At 47.1% G+C, this 27,948-nt stretch overlaps 1 protein-coding gene across 2 annotated transcripts in view; it reads left to right on the top strand.

Annotated features, from left to right (window-relative positions):
* Window positions 1-5,176: 5,176 nt before the first annotated feature.
* The window catches only part of fkbp15a (FKBP prolyl isomerase family member 15a), an 82,723-nt gene continuing 59,951 nt past the window's right edge, over window positions 5,177-27,948 (top strand). For both annotated transcript variants that reach the window (XM_085965876.1, XM_085965877.1), the window contains exons 1-5: window positions 5,177-5,342; window positions 20,533-20,642; window positions 24,222-24,300; window positions 24,772-24,841; window positions 24,975-25,049. In XM_085965876.1, coding sequence (XP_085822002.1) covers window positions 5,287-5,342; window positions 20,533-20,642; window positions 24,222-24,300; window positions 24,772-24,841; window positions 24,975-25,049 — 390 coding nt within the window. In that variant the 5' untranslated portion in view covers window positions 5,177-5,286. The remainder of the gene's footprint in view (window positions 5,343-20,532; window positions 20,643-24,221; window positions 24,301-24,771; window positions 24,842-24,974; window positions 25,050-27,948) is intronic.

Genomic DNA, 27,948 nt, shown 5'->3' with positions numbered 1-27,948 from the left:
GACGGCTATTAATCTGAGGCTGGTTTTCACACCATAAGTACTTGGTTGGAGGTGGAAGATTAGGAATGACTAAATTATGTATCGTTTACTCCCCCTCCTTTTATCAGCGGGAGAGGACGGAGTCTCAGGGAACTCAAAACCTTCTTGCTCGACATGGTATGCTTTTTTAAACACTCATTCTCGGGATGTGGGCGTCACAGGCAAGGCCGGCACTAATTGCCCATTCCTAACTGCCCTGAGAAGGTGGTGGTGGGCCTTCCTCTTGAACTTCTGGTAGCAGTTTGCTGGGCCACTTCAGAAGGCAGTTTAAGTGTTAACCACATTGGTGTGAGGGCTGGAGTTACATTTCGGCCAGATGGCAGATTTCCTTCCAGTAAAGGACATTTGTGAACCAGTTGGGTTTTTACGACCATCCGATACCAGACTTTTATTGATGCTACTTTTTTATTGACAGATTTTTAATTTTTTTAACTCAATTTGAATTCTTAATCTTCCTATGGTAGGATTTGAAGTCACGTTCTCTGGATTAGTCCAGTAACATAACCATGACGCTACCGTACCCTGCTTTTCAAGGAACAACATTGGAGCTGCAATGGTCACTGTGTGCACCGCTGAAATAGTCCTGATATCTGAACCAAAACTAGTTGGGCAGCGTGGAACATGACAAACCAGTCCAAAGGGGGACAGTTGATGAATTGTTAATCTAGTCTGTCTGAGGTATTGAAGAAACAGTTCTTATTGATTCTCTTCCAAATAACAGTCAATTCGTCACGCAGCTGAGAAACATGCTAAGTTGGTCAAAGGTGAATGTGTGTACCCAAGAGACCATGGAACAGTGTTGTCCAACACGTTAGCCAAGATTATTCGCCCGATGTGGTTAACTGGGAATCCAGAAGTGGCTAATTGCATTTATGTTTAGCAAATGAAAAGAATTAGTAGACACCATCGTTGAGCATGTGATCTCAATACTCATATTTGCACGGTGTATGTGTGTGTACTTTAACCTTTTGGTGCGTTTGTTGGTAAAATGGTGAGATGAAAAGCAGAGTGTGAGTGTGGTTTGATTGCTGCGAGTGCTTTACTTCCTTGGTCACTGCTTATTGGTTATCTGCTCAAATGGTGTGCAACATGGGTGAAAACGCTGGACTTCAGCACCATGGAGACACCAGCAACACTGTCTGGAGAGGGGAGCTGTCACCGTGGTCAGCTCGTCCAATTGGAATAACCACTCCAGGCCAGCAAGAGAAAGAAAGCCCCATTAACCGGTCCAGGCAACATGCAGTCGAGTGGACCGTTTGTCCCGACTGCCTCACTGTCTCTCACGGCAATGTCCGCACACAGGTATCGCTGGAGAGGGAACGCACAGCATCCACCAGTATGCTTGAGGCCTTCCGCGGGACTGGAGTGCGTAGTTGACATGGCCAATAAGTTTTTAATGTTTTATTTACTGATCAATTTGGACTTTTTTGTTTGTGCCCCTTTAAAAAGGGGACACATTTGTTCATTCGGATTTGATTGGTGACACAGTCACCCCCTACGGACCAATCAAAAGACTAAGAAAGCCCAACCAATAATGAGCAGCTCCAACAGGACACATAACATTAAAGGATAAGTAGCACCCAACTGCGTTCTGGATGGAGAGCAGGGCCGGGTCCTCTTTTTTTTTGTTTGAACCCAAAAAACCCAATTGGACTGTAAATAAACAAAAGTTCAACTAAATCTTAACAAATCAAATTAAAATTTGGTTTTCCGGGTTGATGATGCACTCCAGTCCCCGCGGCGCCCACCGGTCGCAGAAATACTCAAACGCACCGGCGGACACCGTGTGCTCCATCTCCAGGGCCACCCGGGCGTGCAGGGCCGGGTCTGGTGCGTCTCGTTGTGCGAGTCAACATTCTCAGCAATCACTCTGAAGTCAAACTACCGCTTGCAACTGTTTGGACCCGGAAGCTGCACTAAGCTGTGCTGTGTCTGACTAATCCATGCTAGAATTCTAAACTTTGGTGAAAGAGAAAGGAGGTGAAATTCAACTTCAGTGGGGGCGCAAAACAGGGGATAGCGAATCAGTCGCCCGTTATACACTGCACCAATGTTCCCTTTCCTTTAAGTTGCGTGGCCGCACAGCGCTCTGTACCTCCCGCGTAGCAGGTTCACCAGTTTTTCAATGCGGAAAACCCTTAAAGGGACCGCACCCCCCCCAAAAATTAAAGGCAACATTGCACTGCGTCCGATTTTCCTTTCCATTTTCTTCAATAATTGGGCAACGCAGAAGTGGACAATTATTTGGGTTGGAGGGCCACCTAACTAGTTTTGAATTGTGTTAACAACAGCTACCATTAAAATTTGTTATGGCATTTATTATATAAAGAACTCTTGATGTTGTTTCCACACTTCATAAAAATAACAACACTTATTAACATGCTAATGAACATGATACAAGTTTACCCAAAACTTATCTTAGCCATTGATATTATTATGCCATAACAAACTGTAAAACTGATTACTGGACAACTGCTGTAGAATTTACATGTGGCTCCAGTCCCATATGATGTTATTGACTTTTAATGCCCTCACAGTGACTAGGAATGGGCAATAAATGTTTTCTTACCAGTGTTGCCTACATCTGAAGAACAGATTAAAAAAATAATGTTTTTTCGATTGTCAAATTCAAAAGTCAGGACGTAACATTTTGGACCCTGTATTCACCCAGAAGGCATAAAAGTGACACTTGGGATTATCACAGACTTCAGACACTAGGCACAAGTATTTGATTTAAAAAAGTGTAATTTACAGGTCAATGCAAAAAATCAGGCATGAAATGCAGATTCCTACACGATTTATTTATTAGATTATGGCAACTTATAGACAAGGGTTTTGATTGACTAGGAGCCCAAAAGATAAGTGCAGAGTGTTCCTGAACATGTCATTGGTTTGCCTTGGAGATGACTCCGCAATTCGACTCTCCCCGCTTGATTGTGGAATCAACCCTTAGAACAGCTGCTGTGATTTGAGGAACTCAGCAAAAAGGGAACTTGGGAAGGGGAAGAGAGAAAGATCTTACTTAACTTGTGCCAAAATTAAACTATAATTGAATCAGATTAAATAGACTCTGCAATGATTAATTCATAATGGATGCATGATACAGAAAAAGGATTTACTAAGAAAACCACAAATTATATCAAGCCCAGCATCTTAGGTACAAATGACACATTGACTCGACTTTCAAGTCAGTGTATATCCTGATAAAGCCCATCTTTTATTGTGTTTCATTACAGATGCAATTGAGTATAGCATCCTCTCAACCCAATCGATTGAGTTTAACATAACATCTCAGTACATGAATCAACTGCTCAGGTAAGTAATACTGCAGTCTAATACTCTGCTTAAGTCAGGACGGTGTGCAAACCCATACAGGTAATAATGTGCAAAATGTTGCCATGTTTGTCCATGATTCAAGAGCTAGAACAGGAACCCAAGGCAATCTACTTGACTCGCCTCGTGAATCCAGAAATGCCTAAATCTTGGAATTAGCTAATTTGCGCATGCACGAAAAATATGCGCAATTCAGTGTTTTTTTTCAAAGAAAATCACGAGGTTTAGGACCCCAGTTTGAGAACCACTGTGCGGGCTGGATAAAATCCATTGGCTAGCCAGATACAGGCCCCAGGCTGTATTTTGCCCACCTCTGGTAATAACAGGTGACTGATTTTTACTGCCTGTTTCGTGCCACTGCCAAAGTTGAATTCACGCCCAAAGCCTGCAAAGTTTCGCACTGAATGTTAGATGGTTGTTAAGTAAATATACCTGTGCAGCACATTTACCTATATTGTATTAGTGCCAGCTGTGGCTCAGTGTGTAGCACACTTGACTTTGAGTCAAACGATTGTGGATTCAAGTCCCACTCCAGAGGCTTGATCACAAAAATCTAGGCTGACACTCCAGTGCAGTACTGAGACAGTGCTGCACTGTGCAGTATTGAGGGAGTGCTGCACTGTCAGAGATGCTGTCTTTTGGCTGAGCCGTTAAACCGAGGCCCCGTCTGCTGTCTCAGCTGGACGTAAAAAGATCCCACGGTACTATTTCGAAGAAGAGCAGGGGAGTGTCCTGGCCAATATTTATCCCTCAATCAACATAACTAAAAAACATATTACCTGGTCATTATCACATTGCTGTTTGCTGGAGCTTGCTGCGCGTAAATTGGCTGCTGCGTTTCCTGCATTACAACAGTGACCGAACTTCAAAAAGTGCTTCATTGGCTGCAAAGCGTTTTTAGGTCGTGAAACATAGAAACATAGAAGATAGGAGCAGGAGCAGGCCATTCAGCCCCGTGAGCCTGCTCCGCCATTCAATGAGATCACGGCTGATCATCCAAATTCAGTACCCTGTCCCTGCCTTCTCCCCATATCCCTTGATCCCTTTAGCCTTAAGAAATATATCTAACTCCTTCTTGAATATATTTAATGAATTGGCCTCAACTGCCTTCTGTGGTAGAGAATTCCACAGGTTCACCACTCACTGGGTGAAGAAATTCCTCCTCATCTCTGTCCTAAATGACTTACCCCTTATCCTTAGACTGTGACCCCTGGTTCTGGACTCCCCGGCCATCGGGAACATCCTTCCTGCATCTAGTCTGTCTAGTCCTGTTAGAATTTTATAAGTTTCAATGAGATCCCCTCTCATTCTTCTAAACTCCAGCGAGTATAAGCCCAATCGACCCAATCTCTCCTCATACGTCATTCCTGCCATCCCAGGTATCAGTCTGGTGAAGCTTCGCTGCACTCCCTCCATGGCAAGAACATCCTTCCTCAGAAAGGCGACCAAAACTGCACACAATACTCAAGGTGTGGTCTCACCAAGGCCCTGTACAACTGTAGCAAGACATCCTCTCGCTACGAAGGCCAACATACCATTTGCCTTCTTAACCGCCTGCTGCTATAGAAATGCAAGTCTTTCTCGGGCAATACAATTTGCTGAGAAAGCCTTAATTCTACCAGTTTTCACCGATGGCTCTATCACTTTTGCTTGTCTTTGCTGTTCACCTCCCTCCGACCCCCTGTGTGCAGTGACTGCGAACAGGCGGCGGGCGCTCCAAGTGTGGCTCCAGGTGGCGGTGTGAGTGGCGCGCATGCGCATGCGCACGCTCCCCCTCCCCCGCGCGGTAAAGGGAGGGCGGGGCGTCTTTGCAGCAGTGCGCGACGGTGGAGGGTTTCAGTTGACGGCAGCAGGTGATCGGTCAGACGGCGGCCGCCGAATCGATTAGAGTCGGAGGCTGGCTGGCTTGCCGCCATGTCGATGTTTGGGGCTGAGGATGACGACATGGATTTCCTGTCACCGAGCGGCGGGTGAGTGAGTGAGTGAGGCCCGGGCTGTCCTGTCACTGAGGGGCCGGGCCTGGCCTCAGTGTAGTCCCCCCCACCCCCGGGGAGCCGGATCCCCGGTCCAGCCTCACTCGGTTACCGCTCCATTCTCCGCCAGTCCCTCTGGCTGTTTGCTGGCGGAGGGGCCTGACTCTGGCCGGGTTGCAGACCCCCAGGTGCCGCCTCTCCTCTGGGACCCAGACCTGGCCTGTCGGTGTTAGCAGGCTGGGTTACTGCGGGGCGCAGCGCAAAATTGGGGTGTATTTTCCCAAAGGAAGGGCGGGGATCTCTGGCTGGCGATTGAACCATTTTTGACAGCGCAGATTATTCAACAATGTGGGGAAAGCACCAGCCTTCTGGATCATAGGTGACTTGTTGCTCTCAAGTTGCAGACTTCTCAGCAGCTAAGGGAGTTGGTGGAGATTTTCTGTTTGGGCTGAGCAGTGAGTGGGTTTTATTTGGCCAGGCCACTCCCTATCTGTCATCTCTTCAAGCCCTACAATCCCCACCCCTGTACTCTCCACTCCTCTGACCTCTTGTGCTTCACCCCACCGTTGGCAGCTGTGCCTTCGGCCACCTGGTCCCACTCCTTTTTAAATGTTCTCGCTAATTTGCTCTGCCTCCTTTTTAAGTTCCCCTCTTTGACCAAGCTTTTGTTTATGCCCTCCTAATAACTCCCAAATCCGTGCGCATCTTTCTTGCAACTCCACGTTTCAACCTCTCCAGTTGTGTTTCTGGCCCTGCCAGTCACTGAAACAGCCCAAATCAAAGTCATGAATGACATCCTTTGGCCTCAGATCTGTCCTTGGTTCCCTCCTATTTCTCATCTAAATGCTGCCCCTCAGCGACATCATCCATAGACATGACTTCTAGTTCCACTTGTATACTGACAACACCCAGCATTACCTCACCACTGCTCTTGACCCCTCCGCTGCCTCTGTGTTGTCAAACTGCTTATCCAACATCCTGTCCTCAATGAGCTGCAAATTTCCTCCAATTAAACACTGGGAAGATAAGCCATTGTTTTCGACCCCTGCTACAAACTCTGTTCCCGAGCCACTAATTGCATCCCCCTCCCTGGCCACTGTCTCAGGCTGAACCAGACTGTTCGCCACCTCGACGTCCTAGTTGATCCTGAGCTCAGCTCCTGACCTTATCCTCTCCATCACAAAAACCGCCGCCTTCCACCTCCGTAATATCACTTGTCTCTGCTCTTGGATCAGCCCACCTGCTTCTGAAACCGTCATCCATGCTTTTGTTACCTCTAGATTTGACTCTTCCAATGCTCTCTTGGTTGGCCTCCCATCTTACACCCTCTGCCGTAAACTTGAGCTCATCCAAAACTCTGCTGCCATGATCCTAATTCACACTCGAGACCTGTTCACCTCTCTCTCTCTCTCTCTCTCTCTCTCTCTCTCTCTCTCTCTCTCTCTCTCTCTCTCTCTCTCTCTCTCCTCCCCTCCCTTGTGCTCATGGACCTATATTGGCTCCCAGTCTGGCAATGCCTTGATTTTAAAATTCTCATCCTTCTGTTCAAATCCCTCCATGGCCTCGCCCCTCCTCTTTGTATCCAGTCTACATTCCTCTGGACTCTTGTGCATCCCCCACCATTGGTGTCCGTGCCTTCCAGCTGCCTCGGCCCTAAATGTTGGAATTCCTTCCCTAAACTTCTCTCCATCTTTTTCTCTTCCTTTGACCAAGCTTTTGGTCACCTGTCCAAATACCTCTTTCTTTGGCTCTGTTGACTTTTGTCTCATGACGCTCCTGTGCAGCGCTTTGGGACTTTTTTTCTATGTTAACTGTGCTATATAAATGCAAGTGTGCACAGGAACCCCTGCCGCACCTAGAAATCCTGAGCGGTGCAGTCGTTCGCTTCATTTTAAACACTTGAATTGAATCTCCCTGAAGCCGGCCTTTGTGTCATTTAGCCTATTGCAAAAGCAAGTAGAGCACTAGAATGTATAGTGAGGTCAAACCGTATGAAACTTAAAGAAATATAGCGTCTTTGTACAAGGCTTCATCTGGAATACTGTTTTGGTCCCCTCAAAAGACCCAGTTCTCTAAGCTTTTCGTAATAATGAAGAGGTTTTAAAATTGGTGTTACTTTTTCAGGGGGGTCTATATTACGCACCATTTTAGGGGACCGAAACAGTATTCCACATGAAGTCTTGTACAAAGACACTATTTCTTTTAGTTTCTTGCTGAATGTCCTCACTATACATTCTAGTGCTTACTTGCTTTTGCAATAGGCTAAGTGACACAAATGCACAAGTAAACACATTCTCATTGAAACTTATAAAATTCTAACAGGACTAGACAGACTAGATGCAGGAAGGCTGTTCCCGATGGCCGGGGAGTCCAGAACCAGGGGTCACAGTCTAAGGATAAGGGGTAGGCCATTTAGGACAGAGATGAGGAGGAATTTCTTCACCCAGAGAGTGGTGAACCTGTGGAATTCTCTACCACAAAAGGCAGTTGAGGCCAATTCATTAAATATATTCAAGAAGGAGTTGGATATATTTCTTAAGGCTAAAGGGATATGGGGAGAAAGCAGGGACAGGGTACTGAGTTTGGATGATCAGCCATGATCTCATTAATAGCGGAGCGGGCTCGAGGGGCCGAATGGCCTACTCCTGCTCCTATCTTCTATGTTTCTATGACTGTAACTCCATTGAGGTGTTGTGGTCCTGGAGATAGTTTAGCGATTTAAGTGTCCGTCTCTACAGATGCAGCGTGTGACTATTTGTATCTGAAGAGATATGCAACCAATGTTCACTGTAAAAAAATTTCCGTGCGCGGTCCTGTTAAATTTGCTGCGCGGCCATGCGTACGTGGTATCTCTTTCAGCCGCAGGAGCTGGTGAGCGGCCTGCACGGGACCTCGCCATTGGTGCGCAATCGTGCACCTTAGGGGAACATTGCATGCAACCTGTCGCAAGGCTACAGAGATTTGCAATAGCAAAATACTGCGGATGCTGGAAATCTGAAATAACAACAGAAAATGTTTACACCTGCCTAGTTACGGTGCAAAAGTTTAGACATTTTCTCTAGTAGAAGGATATTAGAACATGGGGTACTTTGCCACACTTGGCTGTTGAGACACAGCTTATAAAAGTAAAAGAAAAATTCCATGTACTTGAAAAGAATATAAAACATTACAGGAGAAGACAGGGAAATGGGATTAAAGCAAGCCGCTCGACCTGAAGAACTACACTGCGTAGGTACAATGGGCGGGAGAGCTGTGACTTTTAGCTTTGGGCTTGGAGTCTTATGCAGTCCATCCTTGTTTCTGTTCAGTGACCATTTTTTTCAGGCCAGTGCAGGTGGGGTCCCAGCAGGACAGCTTCAACCACTTCTGTCCCCCCCCCCCCCCCCCACCCACCCACTTCCTTCCCGGAAGGAGGGCACCACTAATTATTACGGGATGACCTGACGAAACAGGGGGAAGAAAAACCGTCAGTAGGGAAAACATAGTTTTGTTCAGTGTCTTAGTCCTGAAATGAATGATCTGCTTGTACTGTAGAGCAGTTACAATGCTTCATCAGGGTTCAGATGCCCCTGGAAAGGAGGGTTTAAAATCTCAGAGCTGTAACAGAATTGATCATGATTAAAACTTTTTATATATATTTTAAACAGCCAAGTTAAAATGTGGCCAGTGTAACGAGGAAGTGGAACTAAAAAGGGAGAACCAACAGTAACTGGAAACCTCACTGGAGGAACAGGAAATGAAGCCTACATTTTATACCTGGAATTATTCCCTCCCCAACCCCCTCCCAAACAATCTGCCCAGTGTTTGCAAAAAAGCAAACTATCAGCAGAGGCACCTCCATCAAATGTGTTCAAGAAAGTGCTTTTCCAGATTCCCATAATATTCAGGGCCAGCAAGAATGTTGCCACTTTCATAAGCATTAAGCGAACGGAAGTAGAGGGGGGTAATGCTTACTACAGCTCCAGTACTTCAACACCAAGCCACCCAAAAAAAAAAAAGTTTTAATCGCAGTCAATTCTGTTAGAGCCCATAGATTTTAAAACCTCCTTTCCGGGGGCATCTGAATATTCTTGATCCAGAAGAAAAACTGGTACATCTCTTGGGATGGTGGTCTGTACCAGTGTTTGTGTTCACCTTGGGCTGGAATCCCTGCCTCCAGTGATCTGTATAGTACTGTCCCCAAATTGTTAAGTCAGACAGATTGCTCAGCTGTTCTTAGGTGGTTATTTTGTTTAATATTCACTTGTACGTCTTCCACCACCCCTCCCTTGGAAAAGGGTGAAGAAAGGTCAGATGGGATTGAAGAGGAAATCAACCTATTGGGTGGTACAGACTACTCTGGGACTGGGTTCATTGGGTTTCAGGACCATTAAATAATAGGATAGAAAGAACTTGCATTTTTATAGCGCCTTTCACGACCTCGGTGGCTCAAAGCGCTTTACAGCCAATGAAATACTTTTGAAGTGTAGTCACTGTTGTAATGTAGGAAACGTGGCAGCCAATTAGCGCACAGCAAGGTCCCACAAGCAGAAATGTGATAATGACTGGATAATCTGTTTTTTTGGTGATGTTGGTTGAATTGCCCAGGTCACTGGAGAGAACTCTCCCGCTCTGCTTCAAAATAGTGCTATGGGATAGTTTACATCCACCTGAGCAGGACCAGGTTCGTTGGTGTTTCTGTGGGCAGGCTTGGTTGCTGGATTTAAAGAGCGTTGTTCTATTGCAATACAACCGCTGGACAAGGGTATGGCTGTTGCTTCCTCCCATTGGCTGGATAAACATTTTTAATAGATTTGCAGCCAGGCACCTATACTGCACCATGCACCACAACACAGTAGAAGTGCACAGATTCTTGCATTGTTTTGGGTATGTCCCGGACAAGCCCTGGGAAATGAGGCAAATAAAGGGAAAACAAATGGAAGCCAAAAAGGTATTTTTGAAACTGTGTGCGTCGGCACTTGTCCACACAGCAAAACAGAAGGACATTGAACCTGGTTTAATAGTTGGTGCAGGTTAGTAACTTACTCCAGACTGAGACCTCTGCTGAGGGGCAGAGTTGGGTACTGTCCTCGTTGTTTCTTTTTTAACCCCTTTGTCTCCAACAGTGTGCATTATGTCCAGCTGAACAGGCAGACACTCTTCTCCCAGGAGTGATGTTCGTCTTACTGCAATTATATAGGTCCTTGATGAGACCACACCTGGAGTTTTGGTCTCCTTACTTAAGAAAGGATATACGTGCCTTAGAGGGGTGCAACAAAGGTTCACTAGACTAATTCCTGGGATGGGGGGATTGTCCTGTGAGGAGAGATTGAAGAGACTAGGCCTATATTTCCTAGAAGTTAGAAGAATGAGAGGCGATCTCATTGAAACATGAATTTTTATAGGGTTTGAAACATGGGTACTGAATTTGGATGATCAGCCATGATCTCATTAAATGGCGGAGCAGACTCGAGGGGCCAAATGGCCTACTCCTGCTCCTAGCTTCTATGTTTTTATGTTTCTATGTTATAGGGCTTGACTGGGTAGATGCTCGGAGGTTGTTTCCCCTGGCTGGGGAGTCTAGCACTAGGGGGTCACACTCTCTCAGAATAAGGGGTTGGCCATTTAGGACTGAGATGAGAAGTTTCTCCACTCGAAGGGATGTGAATCTTTGAATTCTCTACCTAGGAGGGCTGTGGCTGCTCAGTCATTGTAGAGTCTATTCAAGACAGAGATCGGTAGATTTTTGGATGTTAAGGGAATCGAGGGATATGGGAATATTGTGGCAAGGTGGAGTTGAGGTAGATCATCAGCCACGATCTTATTCAATGACCGAGCAGGCTCAAAGGGCCGAATGGCCCGTTCCTCCTATTGTGTTCTTATGTGATCTCCAGACATAGCCCTCTGCCACTGTCACATATTTAGAGCACATCATCTGTACCAAAGCCTAAAGCAAAAGCTGCAGAATTCTAGACTCAACTTTAGCTTTCATTTTCTATTAAGCTGCGAAAACATTTCCTGAGTCACGGTCCTGTTTTACACAGTGACTTTTTTCCCTCAAGATTAACACCCAGAGTTCTAATTACCAGCCAGAAATGTATGTTATAATTCTGATATGCAGCCAGAGATCTAGACCAGTGCTTATCTTTACATTGCTCTGGTCTTAAACCCGGCCACACGACGGTTTGCAATTTGAAACTAAATCCCTTCAATCAGAAAGGTGGAAGTAAAAGCCTGTTTGATAAAATAATTGAGCCCATGTTGTGATGTGGGAATGTCATTGCGCACTCCGAATATTCCCATGATGTTGAGACCCTGTATACTCCAAATGTATCTTTCCACGGGAAGTTGATAGAGCTGTGACAAACACATCTTTAGCAACTTTCCAGTAACACATTCCCCCAGCAGTTTACAGGGAATTGGAGCATGCTGAGCAGGAAGTGGGAGCGAAGTTCTGGGAGTTAATCAGAGGCAAGGTTGAAGAGCTAGGTTTGAGGAGACTTTTGAAGCTGGTTGAGAGAAATGACCAGAAGGTGGGGATAGGAAGAGATTTCCAGAATTTAGGAGCATGATGGCATAAGTCCAGAGAATCCAAAGAGCGGAGAGGGTGTGCAGGGTGTAAGGCTGAGGGAGACTGCAGAGTTAGGATCTGGAGCCAGGCCATGGAGGGATATGAAAACGAGGGTGAGTATTTTAAATTGATCGGTTTGACAGATAGGGAGCCAGTGGAGTTTGCGAAGACTCTGGCGATGAGTACGTGTGTGTTGGTACAGGATAGGATAACAGCGTTATGGATGAGTTGGTGTTTATGTCGGGTGGTGCTTAGGAGCTGAAGTGACCATTGGGGAAATTAAACCCTGTGGTATCAGTAGGGGTGAGAGGGGGATAAATGTTGCTATATTGCGGAGGTGGAAGTAGGTGACCTTGATGACGGATTGAATGTTTGGTTTGAGATTCCGCTCAGAGTTGAATAGGGCACTGACGTTCTGTTGCACACCATTGGTTTCAGCCTCAGTAAGAAGCCTCACACAGGGATGAATCTGTGTCTGAGGCGTGATGTTTCTGGTGGGAACTGAACAGGGTGGCTTAAGTCTTGCCGACGTTGAGCTGCAGAAAGCTCTGAGTTGGATATCTGGGACAATATCCAGCAGGCAGTCACGCAACACGGCACTCTGAGAATCGAGGGTGATGCCAAAGTGGAAACTTGTGAGTCATTGGCATCCGGAATCTGGGCCATGTTTGCTTTTAATGTTGCTGAAGGGCACTGTGTGGATGAACGAAAGCAAGGGTGGAACCTTGGGGTAACAGTGTGGGGAGGGAAGGTTACTGTAAGAAGGAAATAAATGTACTTGCAGGCTACAATGGAGTTAGTGTTTCCTTCTGGATTCTCTAAACTTTCCAGTACCCTGTTGCTTAATTCCAAGTTGTTGAGCAATTTTGATTTGCTGCCCTTTCCTTTACCATTTTGAATTAACATTTTCTCTCTGATTGGCTATACTTGCATTAGCAGACTCCAGGTAGGAAAGAACATAACATATAAGAATGAATAAGATAATGGCTGATCTTCTACTTCAACTCTACCTTCCTGCATTATCCCCATACCTCTTGATTCCCTCAGTATCCAAAAATCTATTGATCTCAGTCTTGAATGCACTCCACGACTGAGCATCCACAGCCCTCTGAGGCAGATAATTCCACAGATTCACAACTCTGAGTGAAGACATTTCTTCTCATCTTGGTCCGAAATGGCCAACCCCTTATTGAGACTGTGATCTCCCCAGCCAGGGGAAACATCCCCCCTGCATCTACCCTGTCAAGCCCCGAAACGTTTCTTTTTTTTTATGTGCCTGGGCACACCAAGTGACAGGCAGATCATAGAATCATAGAAAACAGAGAAGTTAGTCAAAGGGTCTTTAACACAATGCCCCCTTATGGTCTTAAAGGAGCCATTTGACATGAAAGGAAAAGTCTCTCTCCCTCCTATGCACTTGTCAGCTATACAGTAATTATATGCTCATCCTCCTCTTTGGTGCCGGTTTGCTGACTGATCTAGGGTCAAGTTCAGGTCTTTCAAATGATGTTTGCATACATCAGATCTTTTTCATCAGAGCCGCTTCAGAGATATTACTCAACTAAGTGTTTATGCATGTATTTGGGGATAGAAGCTGGAGGCTTGCCAATTTTGTGCAAGTGTGTTCTGTGCTGGAGGTTGTCGTCATCTCTGGAATTTTGTTTGACTTGAGTCCATACTGTGGATTTGAAGTTTAGAAGCTGCAAGAAATGTGGCGTCGAGGAGGGGGGAAAAAAAGGAGGCTTCACTGTCGAAACAGGGAAATTCCAGTACTTGCCACACCAGGGTTGTGTTGAGCAACTTTTCTCAATCAAATTTGACACTGTTTTGGAAACTCCTATCGATCTAGCAGTGTTCCTGTATTTCTTGTTTCGGGTTACCGTATCCAGCCTCTTGTCAGTGTCACTTGGGCAGGTTTTTATTTATTCATTCTGGGGATGTGCGTGTCGCTGGCAAGATCGGCCATCTCTAGTTGCCCTTGAGAAGGTGGTGATGGGCTGCCGCCTTGAATTTCTGCAGTCTGCATTGTGAAGGTGCTCCCACAGTGCTGTTGGGTAGGGGGTTCCAGGATTTTGACCCAGTGATGATGATGATGCAACTTGGATATATGTTACTCTTTTTTACTTGAATGGGAACTTCGAGATGCTGTTCCCATGCACCTGCTGCCCTTGTCCTTCTAGGTGGTGGAATTCGTGGGATCTGCGGTCGTTGTTGTCTTCTTAGGCAGTCCCTTGGAACCGAGGATGACTTGCTTCCACACTAAAAGAGTTCTCAGTTGACTGAGTCCAATGCGGGACCTACAGTCTCTGTCACAGGTGGGGCAGACGGTGGTTGAAGGGGCGGGTGGGTGGGGTGCTTGGGTTGACGTGCGCTGCCTACGCTTGGCTTCCGCTTGCTCCTGGCGAAGAGACTCGGTGTTCGGCGCCTTCCTGGATGCTTCTCCTCCACTTTGTGCGGTCTTGGGCCAGGGATTCCCAGGTGTCGGTGGGGATGTTGCACTTTTTCAAGGAGGCTTTGAGGGTGTCCTTGAAGCGTTTCCTCTGCCCACATGGGGCTCTCTTGCTGTGTGGGAGCTCCGAGTAGAGCGCTTGTTTTGGGAGTCTTGTATCGGGCGTGCGGACGATGTGACCCGTCCATCGGAGCTGATCGTGCGTGGTCAAAGCTTCGATGTTGGCCTGAGCGAGAACACTGACATTGGTGCGCCTATCCTGCCAATGGATTTGCAGGATCTTGTGGCGGCAGCGTTGGTGGTACCTCTCCAGTGCTTTGAGGTGCTTGCTGTACATGGTCCATGTCTGAGGCATACAGGAGGGCGGGTATCACTACTGCTCTGTAGACCATGAGCTTGGTGCTAGGTTTGAGGTCCTGGTCTTCAAACACCTTTCTTCCTCAGGCGACCGAAGGCTGCACTGGCACACTGAAGGCGGTGTTGGACTTTGTCATCTATGTCTGCCCTTGTTGACAGTAGGCTCCCGAGGTATGGAAAGTGGTCCATGTTGTCCAAGGCCCCGTCATGGATTTTGATAATCGGGAAGCAGTACTGTGTGGCGGGGGCAGGTTGGTAGAGATCCTTTGTCTTACGGATGTTTAGTGCAAGGCCCATACTCTCATACGCCTCGGTGAAGGTGTTGACGATGGTTTGAAGTTCGACCTCGGTATGCGCAGACACAAGTGTCGCCTGCATACTGTAACTCGATGACAGAGGATGGGACGACCTTGGATCTGGACTGGAGGTTGAACAGTTTCCTATTTGTTCTGTAGATTAGCTCCACTCCAGCGGGGAGCTTACTGAGGGTGAGATGGAGCATTGCAGTCAAGAAGAGCATTGGTGCGATGACACAGCCTTGCTTGACACCGGTCCGTACGTGAATTGGGTCTGTGGTGGATCTGTTGGTCAGGATCACGGCTTGCATGTCGTTGTGAAGCAGGCGGAGGATGGTGACAAACTTTTGAGGGTAGCCGAATTTGAGGAGGACACTCCATACTCCCTCATGGTTGACGGTGTTGAAGGCCTTTCTGAGGTCAAAGAAGGCCATGTACAGCGGTTGGTACTGTTCCCTGCATTTCTCTTGTAGTTGATATGCGGTAAAGATCATGTCCATTGTGCCCCTTAGTGGGCAGAATCCACATTGCGACTCTGAGAGGAGCTCTTCAGCCACTGGGAGAAGGCGATTGAGGAGGATTCTTGTGATGACTTTCCCTGTGGCAGACAGCAGGGAGACTCCTCTGTAATTACCGCAATCGGACTTGTCACCTTTCTTGAAGATGGTCACGATTACAGCGTCTCTGAGATCCCCTGGCATGCTCTCCTCCTTCCAAATAAGAGAAATTAGTTCATGTATTCCCGCCAATAGTGCTTCTCCGCCATGCTTTAGTGCCTCGGCGGGGATTCCACCTGCTCCTGAGGCCTTGTTGTTCTTCAGTCGTCGGATGGCCTTTTTAACCTCCTGCCGGGCTGGGGTTGTGCTGAGCTGGTGGCGGGTAGCATGCTGCGGGATGGAGTTGTGGACACTCACGCCAAAGGCAGAGTCTCGGTTAAGGAGATCTTCGAAGTGCTCCTTCCAGCGGCACTGACTGCCTCTCTGTCCTTGATGAGTACCTCTCCGTTCTTGGCCCGCAGTGGGGTAGGACCTTGGGTGCTTGGGCCGTAGGTGGTGTTGACTGCGCTAAAGAATCCACGCACGTCGTGGTTGTCGGCTAGCTGCTGGATCTCCTGCGCTTTCTCCACCCACCATCTGTTCTTTAGGTCGCAAGTGTTTTGTTAGACCTCGGCCTTCAGGCTTCTGTAGAGCTGCTTTCTTGCTCTCGAGTTCTGTTGCTGTTTCCGGATCAGGAATGCCTTGTGCTTGTGGTTTATTAGCTCCTGGATCTCCTGGTCATTCCCGTCGAACCAGTCTTGGTGTTTCCTGGTCGAGTGACCGAGCGTCTCTTCACAGGTGCTGATTATGGAGGCCTTTAGTGCAGACCAGGCGCTGTGGACACTGTCTCTGAATCACTGGGAGTCGTCAGGTTGGTTGTGAGGCACAGGCTGAAAATGGCTTTCTTAGCGGGGTCTTTTGAGTGCTCCAGCGTTGATTTTCCTGCGGCACTGCTTCTGTTGCTGCCGCTGTGTTGGGGCTACATTGATGGAGATGACAGCGGATTAGGCGGTGGCCTGTCCAGCAGTCATCGGCTCCTGTCATGGCACGGGTGATGCGGACGTCCTTGTCGTCCCTCGCTCGGACGATGACGTAGTCCAGCAGATGCCGGTGCTTGGAGCGAGGGTGTTGTCATGAAGCTTTGTACTTGTCTCTCTGACGGAACAAGGTGTTGGTTATAACAAGGCCATGTTTTAAGCATTTCGTGAGAAGGAGGGTACCGTTGGAGTTGCCTTTCCCTACCCCATCTCTGCCGATCACACCTCCCCAGAGTAGAGGTCTGTGTCCTTTCCAACTCTGGCGTTGAAGTCGCCAAGGAGGATCAGCTTGTCGCCCATTGGGACTCGGGACAGGGATTGTTCGAGGCTGGAGTAGAATTCCTCTTTGGTCTTGTCTGTGGCTTCCAGTGTTGGGGCGTACGCACTGATGACCGTAGCACACTGGTTCCGGGCTCGGGTGAGCCGAAGATTGATTGAGGCGTTTGTTTATTCCACGGGGAGTCTCTGAGACGTTCAACTAGCTCATTTTTTATGGCGAAGCCGACCCCATGGAGGCGGCATTCTTCAGGTTTGCCTTTCCAGAAGAAGGTGTAACCACCGCCTTGCTCCCTGAGCTGGCCTTCCCCTGCCCGCCGGGTCTCGCTTAGGGCGGCGATGTCTATGTCGAAGCGTCTGAGCTCCCGGGCAACGATAGCAGTAGGGTGTTCCGGTCTGTCGCTGTTGAGGTTGTCCATGAGGGTCCTGACGTTCCAGGTCCCGAACTTCATTTTAAAGGGTGGAAAATGCCTGTGCGTGAATTCTTTTAACGTGGGGTGGCCGTTGCACACCAGCTACCACACGGACTTGACAGAGCAAGGTGTTGGACCAATGGCAGGGGGATCCAACTCAATTGGAGACCAGGCTCTGCTACATCGGCCTAGCGCACACGGTACGCTGGTGATGGAGGCGGTGGATGTTTCAGCTGGTGGATGGGGTGCCGATCAAGCAGACTGCTTTGTTCTGGATGGTTTTGAGTTTCTTGTGTTGTTGGAGCTGCACTCATCCAGGCGAGTGTCGCGTATTCCATCACATTCCTGACTTGTCCCTTTTGTAGGTGGTGAAAAGTCTTTGGGGAGTTGGGAGGTGAGTCATTCACCACACAATACCCAGCCTCTGACCTGCTCTAGGATGTGAGAGAAAATGCAGGCAAAAGGAATTGCCCTCTAGTTTATGTTCCTTTGTTTGCTGTATGAGTGGCTCTCGCCCTGACAGCATGGGGACTTGAGATCGCAGAGTAAACCTGTGCTATGCCAGTCTCTAAACTGTCTTGGATCACTGGTGTGCTGTAACACCATTGAACGGCACTAATTGTTCACACCAGGGTAGGCTATCTCCTAGGGAAAATAACAAACCTTGTTAGGCCCGAGAACCATTTCGGTCAAAATGTGTAGCAAACTGAAACTTAGAAAAATGAGTTTTGTGAGTCTGGAAGTTTATGAAATTCTGAATGCAGTTGTGGCTGTTTCCAATTACAAAAATATCTTGCAGCACTGGAGTGAATGGAAGCAGTTTAGTCATTCTCCTGAGCTTGGCGTGTCTACCCTAATGTGGAACGTTCTCTAACTCCATTAAGAATCGTCCTATGCTTTCAATTAGTCCGTGCACAGGCAGCCGTGAGGGAGCCCTCGCTACTTGATTGAGCCTCTCGTCGGGCTCTTCCAGCTCTGGCTTGTTTGCTTCGCTCTGGCTGTCGCATTCTGCACGAATGTGTGATATTTGACTCATGCTGATCTGTGGCTCTGCGCTGATGCTCCTTGTGATCGTTGCTCCTTGTGATCGTCGGACCATGTCCGCCATGCTGGGACACTGGGGCAGTGAGTACATGTGGAATGAAACCCAAGGGTCAGTATCGGGTAGGGACGGTATGTATTAACGATCTCCGACAGCCCAGCTACAATGAGTCCAGTAGTTGGAGCCCTCAATGGCCGAGATTGGCTTAACAAACCGGCAATCAAACTTGAGACTTTCTGGTCTTCAGCACGGTGTATTTACCTAATGAGCTGGTGGAGGTAGTGGATTGTATTTCCCTCCCCTAAGTGTTGGGTCTTCTGCCTCCCCCTGAATTCTTGCTTGATATCTTCTTCTCTACCCTAATTTCAGTTTTTCAGCCTGTCATTTCTGATGGTGAGGTAACTGACCGAGTGTTGTGTTAAAGGGACTTCCCCCTCCTGCAATAGTCCTCATTGAAATTTGTCTTTCCTTCCCAAATGTTAAACATCTCGGCTGCACTTGTCCCTGATGAATCACGTGGGATTGGAAGATCTGTGCAAACAGTTTGGGACGTGATTGCTTGCCAGTTGAGAGTTTTCCCATCTGTCGTGCTCTGTCTCTGGATGTACGCTCTGTACAGTGCTGCACAGAGTGGTCCATCCACCCATGTATGGTGTACTAGCTGGGGGGGGGGGGCCCGGCGTTGTCAGGGCTTTTTTGGGCCGCGCGGTTTACAGCTGGGCGCTGCCGCTCCCGCGCTCGGTCACTCTTTCCCTCCATGACCCCCTCTCTGTGCCTCCCCCTCTCTCTCTCCCTGCCCCTTTCTCTCCGTGCCCCCTCTCTCTCTACCCCCCTCTCTCCCTGCCCCTGTATGTCCCCTGGTGTATAGTGCGTTGTTTAATGTCCCCGCATTGATTAGCGTTTGACTGCAGCAGTGTCCCGCGCATTGCTTGTGCTTGAGTCAGACCTACCCATTGCTTATAGAAACTAAAGAGATGCGCTTCAAAGTCCCACAGCCTGGTGGGCCTGCGCAGCGCTCTCCCAGACAGTGTCTTTATGTGTAGTCTGTCCCTTGTACACAGAAGCTAAAATATAGATTTAACTATCAATTGCTGAGCCACTTGTGGGAAGAATTAGGCTGTGGGAAAGCATTGGCTGTTAGTATCGCAGTAGAATTTCTCCTAGCCTTTCTGTGCTCGAGACCAATTCATGAGCCATGTGTCCTTGTTACAGTTGCCTCCAGCTGCACCCTGATGACATAACAAACTGTGGATAAATTGAGGAAGAAGGCAATAGACGGATACAGGTGGCAGGGCGGGAAGAGGTCATTATAGTGTGTGGGGAGGCCTGTGTGGAATATAAATACATTTGGATGATTTGGGCAGAATGGCCTGCTTGTGCTGTAAATGCTACGTAATTTGCCACACATGGACTTGCATTGGGATTGGTTGCTTGTATTGTGTGTGGGTATGCGATACATGATCAGAATTTTTTCTCTTTTTTTCTGTTTCACAAGCCTATATACAGACTGCAGTTCCTCATTAATCCAGTGTTATTGTGGGGGCGAAATAGTGGACTGCTCACAAAGCTTTCAAAATGGGGAGGTTTATTATTTGGAGATACAGATAAACCGATACTTTTTTCACACATATAACACGTATACTGGACATTATCTGCTTTGCCCCGGTTGCCTAGCAGCGTTGTTTCCCAGAAATATTAATCTCCTATTTTGAATTTCACCTTTTATTTTAGTTTTCCAGATTTATGTTTCAAGAAATGCATTATGCTTCTCACGAGGCCATGAGACATGTTGCAAAATAATCAGCTGGGGCTTGCATGCAGACTTTACTCGCCTCTTTCAGATGAGAGGTTAAACCGAGGCCCTGTCTGATTTCTCAGGTGGCCATAAAAGATCCCACGGCACTATTTCGAAGAAGAGCAGGGGGAGTTCTCCCCGGTGTCCTGGCCAATATTTCTCCCTCAATCAACATAACCAACAGATTATCTGGTCATTATCACATTGCTGCTTGTGGGAGCTTGCTGTGCGCAACTTAACTGCTGCGTTTTCCACATTACAACAGTGACTACACTCCAGAAATACTTCATTGGCTGTAACGCGCTTTGAGACGTCTGCTGGTCGTGAAAGACGCTATAGAAATGCAAGTCTTTCTATCGCTCCCTCTTTTACATGCTGCTCAAAGTTGTGGCTTCCTCCTGGGTGATTTGCTAACTTTTGCCCTTTCTCTCTGCAGCGCCAAACTTGCCTCTCTCTTTGGCATGGACCAGGCTGCCACAAGCCAGGGGAACGAGTCCTTCCAGTACACTGCCCCCAAGCAGCCGAAGAAAGGGACACCACCTCCGGGTAAGAATTTGGGAGCTCGTGTTCTGTTATTCTGGGGGATGGAATAGTGCCTGTTTTCCCCCACCCCCGGTAACAACTTCCACATTCCATTTTATATGGCAGGGTTATTCAAAGGATCATAGGAGGAGGTCATTCAGCCCATCGTGCCTGTGCCGGCTCTTTGGAAGAGCAATCCAATTAGTCTCTCTCCCCTGCTCGTTCCCCATAGCACGGCAATTTTTTTGCTTTTCAAGTATATATCCGATTCCATTTTGAAAGCTATTATGGAATTTGCTTCCACCGTGCCCACCCCCCCTCTCTTTCAGGCAGCGCATTCCAGATCGTCATAACTTGCTGTGTAAAAACATTGCTCCTCCTCTCCTCCCTGGTTCTTTTGCCAATTATCTTAGATCAGGCTGCCCAAGCGTTTTGTCTTCAAAAGGCTGCCTAGGTGTATATGATGAAACCTTGGGTTCTAAATATGAAGTGTAAATCAATGTTCACATTTGTTTACACATATCTGATGTTGATGATGCCGCTAGCAAAACCGGACAAACCAGCCATGAATAACAAATACAGGAAACTTTGTGATATCCGGCACCGAGCTGTTGCCGCTCTATCAAAACTGCCGGACATACCAGCGTTAATGTTGAAACATACGGAGATTTGCAGCTCCGTATCTGGCAACAAACACTGCTTCTAAACAGTCGGCCGTACCTTGGAAGCGTCTCTGTAGCTTAGCAACAGCTTCAGAGAGACTTTGCAGAGTCTGACTGTTTGGGGGGGAAAAAAAAAAAGCCACGAGAAGAAGAAGAAAAACCTAACAAAACGGCTCCTGATTTCTGCCGGTAGATCGAGGTTTCCGGACGTACAACCTCTGGATAAACCAAAGTTTCCTGTACAAGTATAAATAGAATTTAATTCATTTGGTTTCTTGGTCCAGATAACTAGGCTGCAGTTCAGATACACGTGCTATGCAGTAACCTTTACCCTTTAGCAAGCATGTTACCTTTCAGACCCTGTATGTAGACCTCTAGATAATGGGGAGGGAGCTTGATGGGTTGTAGTCAATGTAGGCGCATCATTCTGCTGTCATTTAGTGCCACAACTGAATATTCATTCCTTGGTTAATCCACCCATGAATTGTGACCTTTTCTGAAGTTATGGAGGGTCCTAGGCTAGGTGAGACTAGGTTATGTAATTGCATACTTAGACAGCAGGCAGAGCCTACTGATGATGGTAGTGCCCTCATTCACTGGGGATTTTCTTAGTGGGGATTTTCTTAGCTGAGATGTAAAGTGTCAAAACTACTGCTGAAGGAATGGAGAGAGAAGCCGATCTCCATGTTCCTCCTAAGGTGCGCAGCCGCACATCAATCGTGAGGTCCTGCGCAGGCTGCTCACCGGCTGCTGTCGCTGGAAGAGATACCGCGCATGCGCGGCTGAGCAGCAAATTTAAAGGGACCGCGCACGAAAAAAATTAGAGGGACCGATCTTGTACGTACCAAAAAGGACAGGGAAAAGACCAGGTGGTCCATCGAAATAGAGCGTCCACACACTTTTCTCCCACCCTCCCCGCCTCTCCTGCAGTCATGCATTCTTGGACAGGCAAAATGCCTGAGGCCAATTTAGGGGCAAATTCTGAGAAATTGCTCTCTGCCCCCCCCCTGTAGGATATCAAAAAGCTCTAGGAGCCCACAGCGACTGACTGGTTCCCCAGTGACACACCTACCCTCTATTTACAGGCCACTCTCCGGATAAAGTTGCCAACTCTGCTTGGACATATTCCTGGAGTTTTTCTCACATGACCTCCCACCTCCAAGCACCCTGCTCCCGCCATTGGTCGCCTAACATGACCAATCTCCTTTCCACGCCATTTGGGACATGAACAGACTCTTCATTACCTGATTGGATGATTCTTGACTGTCAGTCAAACTCTCTTTCTTTTACACCTCCAATATTTTTCTAACTAATAAGCAAAAGTGTTCAATAAAATGAGGGGCAAAAAACACATTTGTTTAACGCCCCCATGATTTTTCTCCTGGCCTGCTCACAGCAGTGTTCTGGAGATTGATCTTTAATCTTCAATTCCTGGAGATTCCAGGACAATACTGGATGGCTGGCAAACCCTATCTCAGGAACTCATCCAGATCTTTTTTTCAATGCTTGCAGTGAATCCACATTCAGTGCACATGCAGGAATTTATTCCCACGGTCGCAATTCTACAAAAAGTACGCCCTAACATCAAACCACCTTCTATGGTTTTTGTCCTCCCTAACATAGCCACTTGGGAATGAGTCTGATTCTTTCATTGTTTAAACCCCTCAATTAAATTGAAACCTATGCTTTTCCAAAGTTAGAAGCCCTCGTTTTCTCTAAGCCTGCCTTTGTAACTTAAGGGATCTTAAGCTGGGTATCAATCTAGTGGCCCTCTTTGGAACCATTTGCAGGGCCTTTATATCCCCCACCAAAACTGGACATGGTATTTCTGACCAAGGCCTTGTATAAAGGATTGATTCTTGTTTTCTGTCAATGACCGTGGCAATCATTTTGCTTTCATTTTTGCTATCATCATAGCCTCACAGCACTGGTTATTATGAACTGTCAGTAAATCATGCACTATAACACGCATGACCTTGTGCTCAGCAATCCTGCATAGTGTACACACTCTTGGAATTGTCCCCACCCAAGTGCATCACACTATACTTGTTATATTAAAATATTGTAAAAGGAATAGTTTCTCTTTCAGATGTTAAACCGAGGCCCCATCTTCCCCCTCTGCCGACGTAAAAGATCCGTGGCACTATTTCGAAGAAGAGTAGGGGAGTTATCCCCGGTGTCCTGGCCAATATTTATTCCTCAATCAACGTCACTAAAACCGATTATCTGGTCATTATCACATTGCTGTTTGTGGGAGCTTGCTGTGCGCAAATTGGCTGCTGCGTCTCCCACATTACAACAGTGACTCCACTCAAAGTACTTCATTGGCTGTAAAGTGCTTTGGGACGTCCGGTGATCGTGAAAGGTGCTATAGAAATGCAAGTCTGTCTTTCTCTTTCCTCCTTTCTTTCATATCCGATTCCTCACAAACAAACCGCTCCTTTAGTGCTGTAATCAATGTTTACTCTGCTGGGGTTTCCATGCACTGCACCACCATGCAACCCTCTTGCAGTGCCATCCCGTCGGGCTGAGTTACTATGACTGCCTTGTGAATGATTTCTGTGTCTGCTGTTTTGGTGGAGAGGAGATCCTGCTGGGTTCCAAACCCAGTTTGTCATGTTTTAATAAAACCAGAATTCTTTCATAGAATGGTGTATTTTTCTGAATCGGTATATTGCTTATTCCTTCACTGCTCTTGCTTCCAGTTTATTTCCATACAAGAGCTGGTATAATGTTGCAGTGTCTGGGGTTGGATCACTAACCAGCAGACAGGGTTTGATGACTGGCATTATAAATGCCAATCCAAGCCGTCCTCTGTCGCCCGTGACATTGGGTGCTCTAAGAGTTCACTGCAGGGTTGCAGTGCCAGTGACTCTCGTGGCACTTTATGGAGAGCCTTGTTTAGTTTCAAACCATCATTCGTTTTTTTTCCCCTCTGCAGGAGCAGGTTCACAGAAGCCAGCAGCCGTTGCTGGTCCTCCGACAGTCCTGTTCGCGGCTGGAGTGCACGCCTACCAATAGTAAGTGCTGTTGTGGAGGGCAGGGCGACAGAGGCTGGGTAAGGGCCTTCTCTGCGAGGGAGTGGGACCAAGAGATTGGTTAAAGCTCACCTGTGGTGCTGGAAGCTAGTGTCAGCATTCTGCCGTGGGGATTGGAACCACTTCCTATGTCTAGTTGAGCGGCTCATCCTTGAGTACAAGCTTTCAACTTTTCTCTCGAGTATAGGTGAAATTTGATGAAACTGTGGCGGTTGTAAGGACAGATAATCTAACCTAACCCAGATAACCTAATCTAACATTATAGGGCTTTTAGAAATGATTTAATAGGTGCTTAGTCCAGTTTGAGAGTTAGAACTATAATCGATTATTTCATTGTTCAGCAACCCTGAAATACTTAAATTTCTAGTCACTAGATTAGTTAACACAGGAATGTGGGTGTCCTGGTCAGAGTTCTGGATCTGTTGCTGATTGTGTTTCTTTGTTGTATTGCAGTCTGAATGGTCAGTATGTGAAGCAGGGGAAGCTCGGAGCGGCTATTCTTGGAAACCATGCTTCTGGAGAGGTGGGTCCGACTGATCGGGGAGTGGGGGCTGTGTGATGTGGTCGTGCCTTCAGTCGGTACAATAAGATGATTCTAGTTCTGCGTATCTCTTGCATGTAAGCTGATTCTTCTTCTCCCTCTCCGACCCCTAAAGTACAAGATCCTCCTGTACGCCAGCCAACAGAAACGGGTTGCTGCTGCTCGCATCTATCAGACATTCACTTTTACCGTGAGTAATTATTTATTTCTTTGAAGTATATGGGATTATTGAAATATGGATTGCATTTGCTAACGGGTGATTTGTTGGTTGGTCGAGGCTTAACCATTCACCCCACACCCCTCAGCGCTCCATGCTGCGCTGCCTCCTTTAAAATCGTGAATGAGGGAATGTTTTTGTTTTCTGTTACCATCATTGGATGCTGATTGAAAGGAGTTCCTGAATTTGATAATGTGAGGGAGTTGGACGAACATCAGTCTTGGTAATCTGTGCATTTGCTTCAACTGTGCGCAAGTTAATGAAGGATCTTGGGCTTTCACATAGTCTTTGTTGATGTAAAGTGTTTAGCCTGCAGTATTTATAAAAAAAAACCTCCACCTTGGACATTGATTCTTTTGACTAACCTTTCTCGTTTAAACATTGGGGAGATTCTGGTTATGTCCCTACATTTATTAATTGCAGCTCTGATGCGTTCAGTTTGTTTTTCCTTTTATGTTGACCTTGGTACTGGGAGCTTGCTGTTCCTGGTGCAGGTTCTTGTTGGGCTCTCGCCTTGTCTTGCTATTGGAGATGGCCCGGAGCTGCTGTTGGAGGCCGGACCTGGACTCATTGAGTTGCAAGGAAGTGGCATGCTCCCATCCAAGGTCTTGTCCTCTCGCCATTGTCCAACTTTAGATCAGTGGGTTCATGTTTGTAACTGCTGATCCTTAGTACTTTGAACAGAATAGTGGTTGTACTAACTAGATGATTTTTGGACCACACTTAATCTTTTTTTGTCACTATCTACTTCAATCCCCTACCCCATTCCTGTGTTTTTTCTTTTCTGAAGGTGTCAACACATTTTGGGTACAGTTCTGCAGGGGCTGATTGGTCACTGGGGCAAGATACTGGACATTCTTTATATGTGAGCCCAGAGAATGTCAGAAGGCTATTCAACTGTACCATGCATCATAACTTAGTTCCATTTTGTCCAAACTCCCACATTCAATAGTGGCAGCCACCAGATAGCAATCAGGAGATCGATCTTTGACTTTAACCACTCCCTACCCCCACCTTTTTTCCCCCCTTTCCTGCTCAACTCCGGGATGAGTCACTGAAAGTGAATGTGCAGGTGCAGCAAGCCATTAGGAAGGCAAATGGTATTCTGGCCTTCATTACAAGAGGATTTGAGTACAGCAGTAAAGAAGTCTTACTCCAATTATATAGGGCCTTGGTGAGACCACACTTGGAGTACTGTGTACAATTTTGGTCTCCTTACCTAAGGAAGGATATACTTGCCATAGCGAGGGAGTGCAACGAAGGTTCACCAGACTGATTCCTGGGATGGTGGGACTGTCATATGAGAAGAAATTGAGTAAACAAGGCCTGTATTCTCTTGAATTCAGAAGAATGAGAGGGGATCTCATTGAAGCATACAAAATTATTACAGGGCTTGATAGGGTGGATGCTGGGAGAATGTTTCCCTTGGCTGGGGAGTTTAGAACCAGGGGCCACAGCCTCAGGATAAAGGGTAGGCCATTCAGAACTGAGATGAAAAGACATTTCTTCACACACAGGGTGGTGAATCTTTGGAATTCTCTACCCCAGAGGGCTGTGGAGGCTCAGTCATTGGGTATATTCAAAACAGAAGTCGATAGATTTCTGACTAGTAAGGGCATCAAGGGATATGGCGATAGGGCCGGTGAATAGAAACATAGAAGATAGGAGCAGGAGTAGGCCATTCGGCCCCTCGAGCCTGCTCCGCCATTCGATGAGATCATGGCTGATCATCCAAACTCAGTACCCTGTCTCTGCCTTCTCCCCATATCCCTTGATACCTTTAGCTCTAAGAAATATATCTAACTCCTTGTTGAATATATTTAAAGACTTGGCCTCAACCGCCTTCTGTGGTAGAGAATTCCACAGATTCATCACTCTCTGGGTGAAGAAATTCTTCCCCATCTCTGTCCTAAATGGCCTACCCCTTATCCTTAGACTATGACCCCTGGTTCTGGACTCTCCGACCATCGGGAACACTCTACCTGCATCTAGTTTGTCCAGACCTGTCAGAATTTTATAAGTTTCGATGAGATCCCCTCTCATTCTTCTAAACTCCAGCGAGTATAATCCCAATCGACCCAATCTCTCCTCATACGCCATTCCTGCCATCCCAGGGATCAGCCTTGTGAATCTTCGCTGAACTCCTTCCATGGCAAGAGCATCCTTCCTCAGATAAGGCGACCAAAACTGCACACAGTACTCAAGGTGTGGTCTCACCAAGGCCCTGTACAACTGCAGCAGGACATCCTTGCTCCTGTACTCAAACCCTTTTGCTATGAAGGCCAACATACCATTTGCCTTCTTCACTGCCTGCTGCACCTGCATGCTTACCTTCAGTGACTGGTGCACAAGGACACCCAGGTCTCGTTGCACTTCCCCTTCTCCCAATCTATTGCCATTCAGATAATCTGCCTTTCTGTTTTTGACACCAAAGTGGATAACCTCGCATTTATCCACGTTATATTGCATCTGCCACGCTTCTGCCCATTCACTCAACCTGTCCAAATCATCCTGGAGTTTCTCGGTATCCTCCTCGCAGCACACACGCCCACCCAGCTTTGTGTCGTCTGCAAACTTGGAGATATTACATCTAGTTCCCTTATCTAGATGTATATTGTGAATAGCTGGGGTCCAAGGACCGATCCCTGCGGTACCCCACTAGTCACTGCCTGCCACTCGGAAAAAGACCCATTAATTCCTACACTCTGCTTTCTGTCCGCCAACCAGTTCTCTATCCAAGTCAATACCTTGCCCCCAATCCCATGTGCCTTAACTTTACATGCTAATCTCTTATGCGGGACCTTATCGAAAGCCTTTTGAAAGTCCAAATACACCACATCTACTGGTTCTCCCTTATCTATTTTCCCAGTTA

Source organism: Somniosus microcephalus, chromosome 23 (assembly GCF_052327205.1).
Source record: "Somniosus microcephalus isolate GS21.2 chromosome 23, FLI_Smic_1.0, whole genome shotgun sequence".
NCBI lineage: Eukaryota > Metazoa > Chordata > Chondrichthyes > Squaliformes > Somniosidae > Somniosus > Somniosus microcephalus.
The sequence above is the reverse complement of the archived record's forward strand: the minus strand, read 5'-3'. Positions and strand labels throughout refer to the sequence as shown.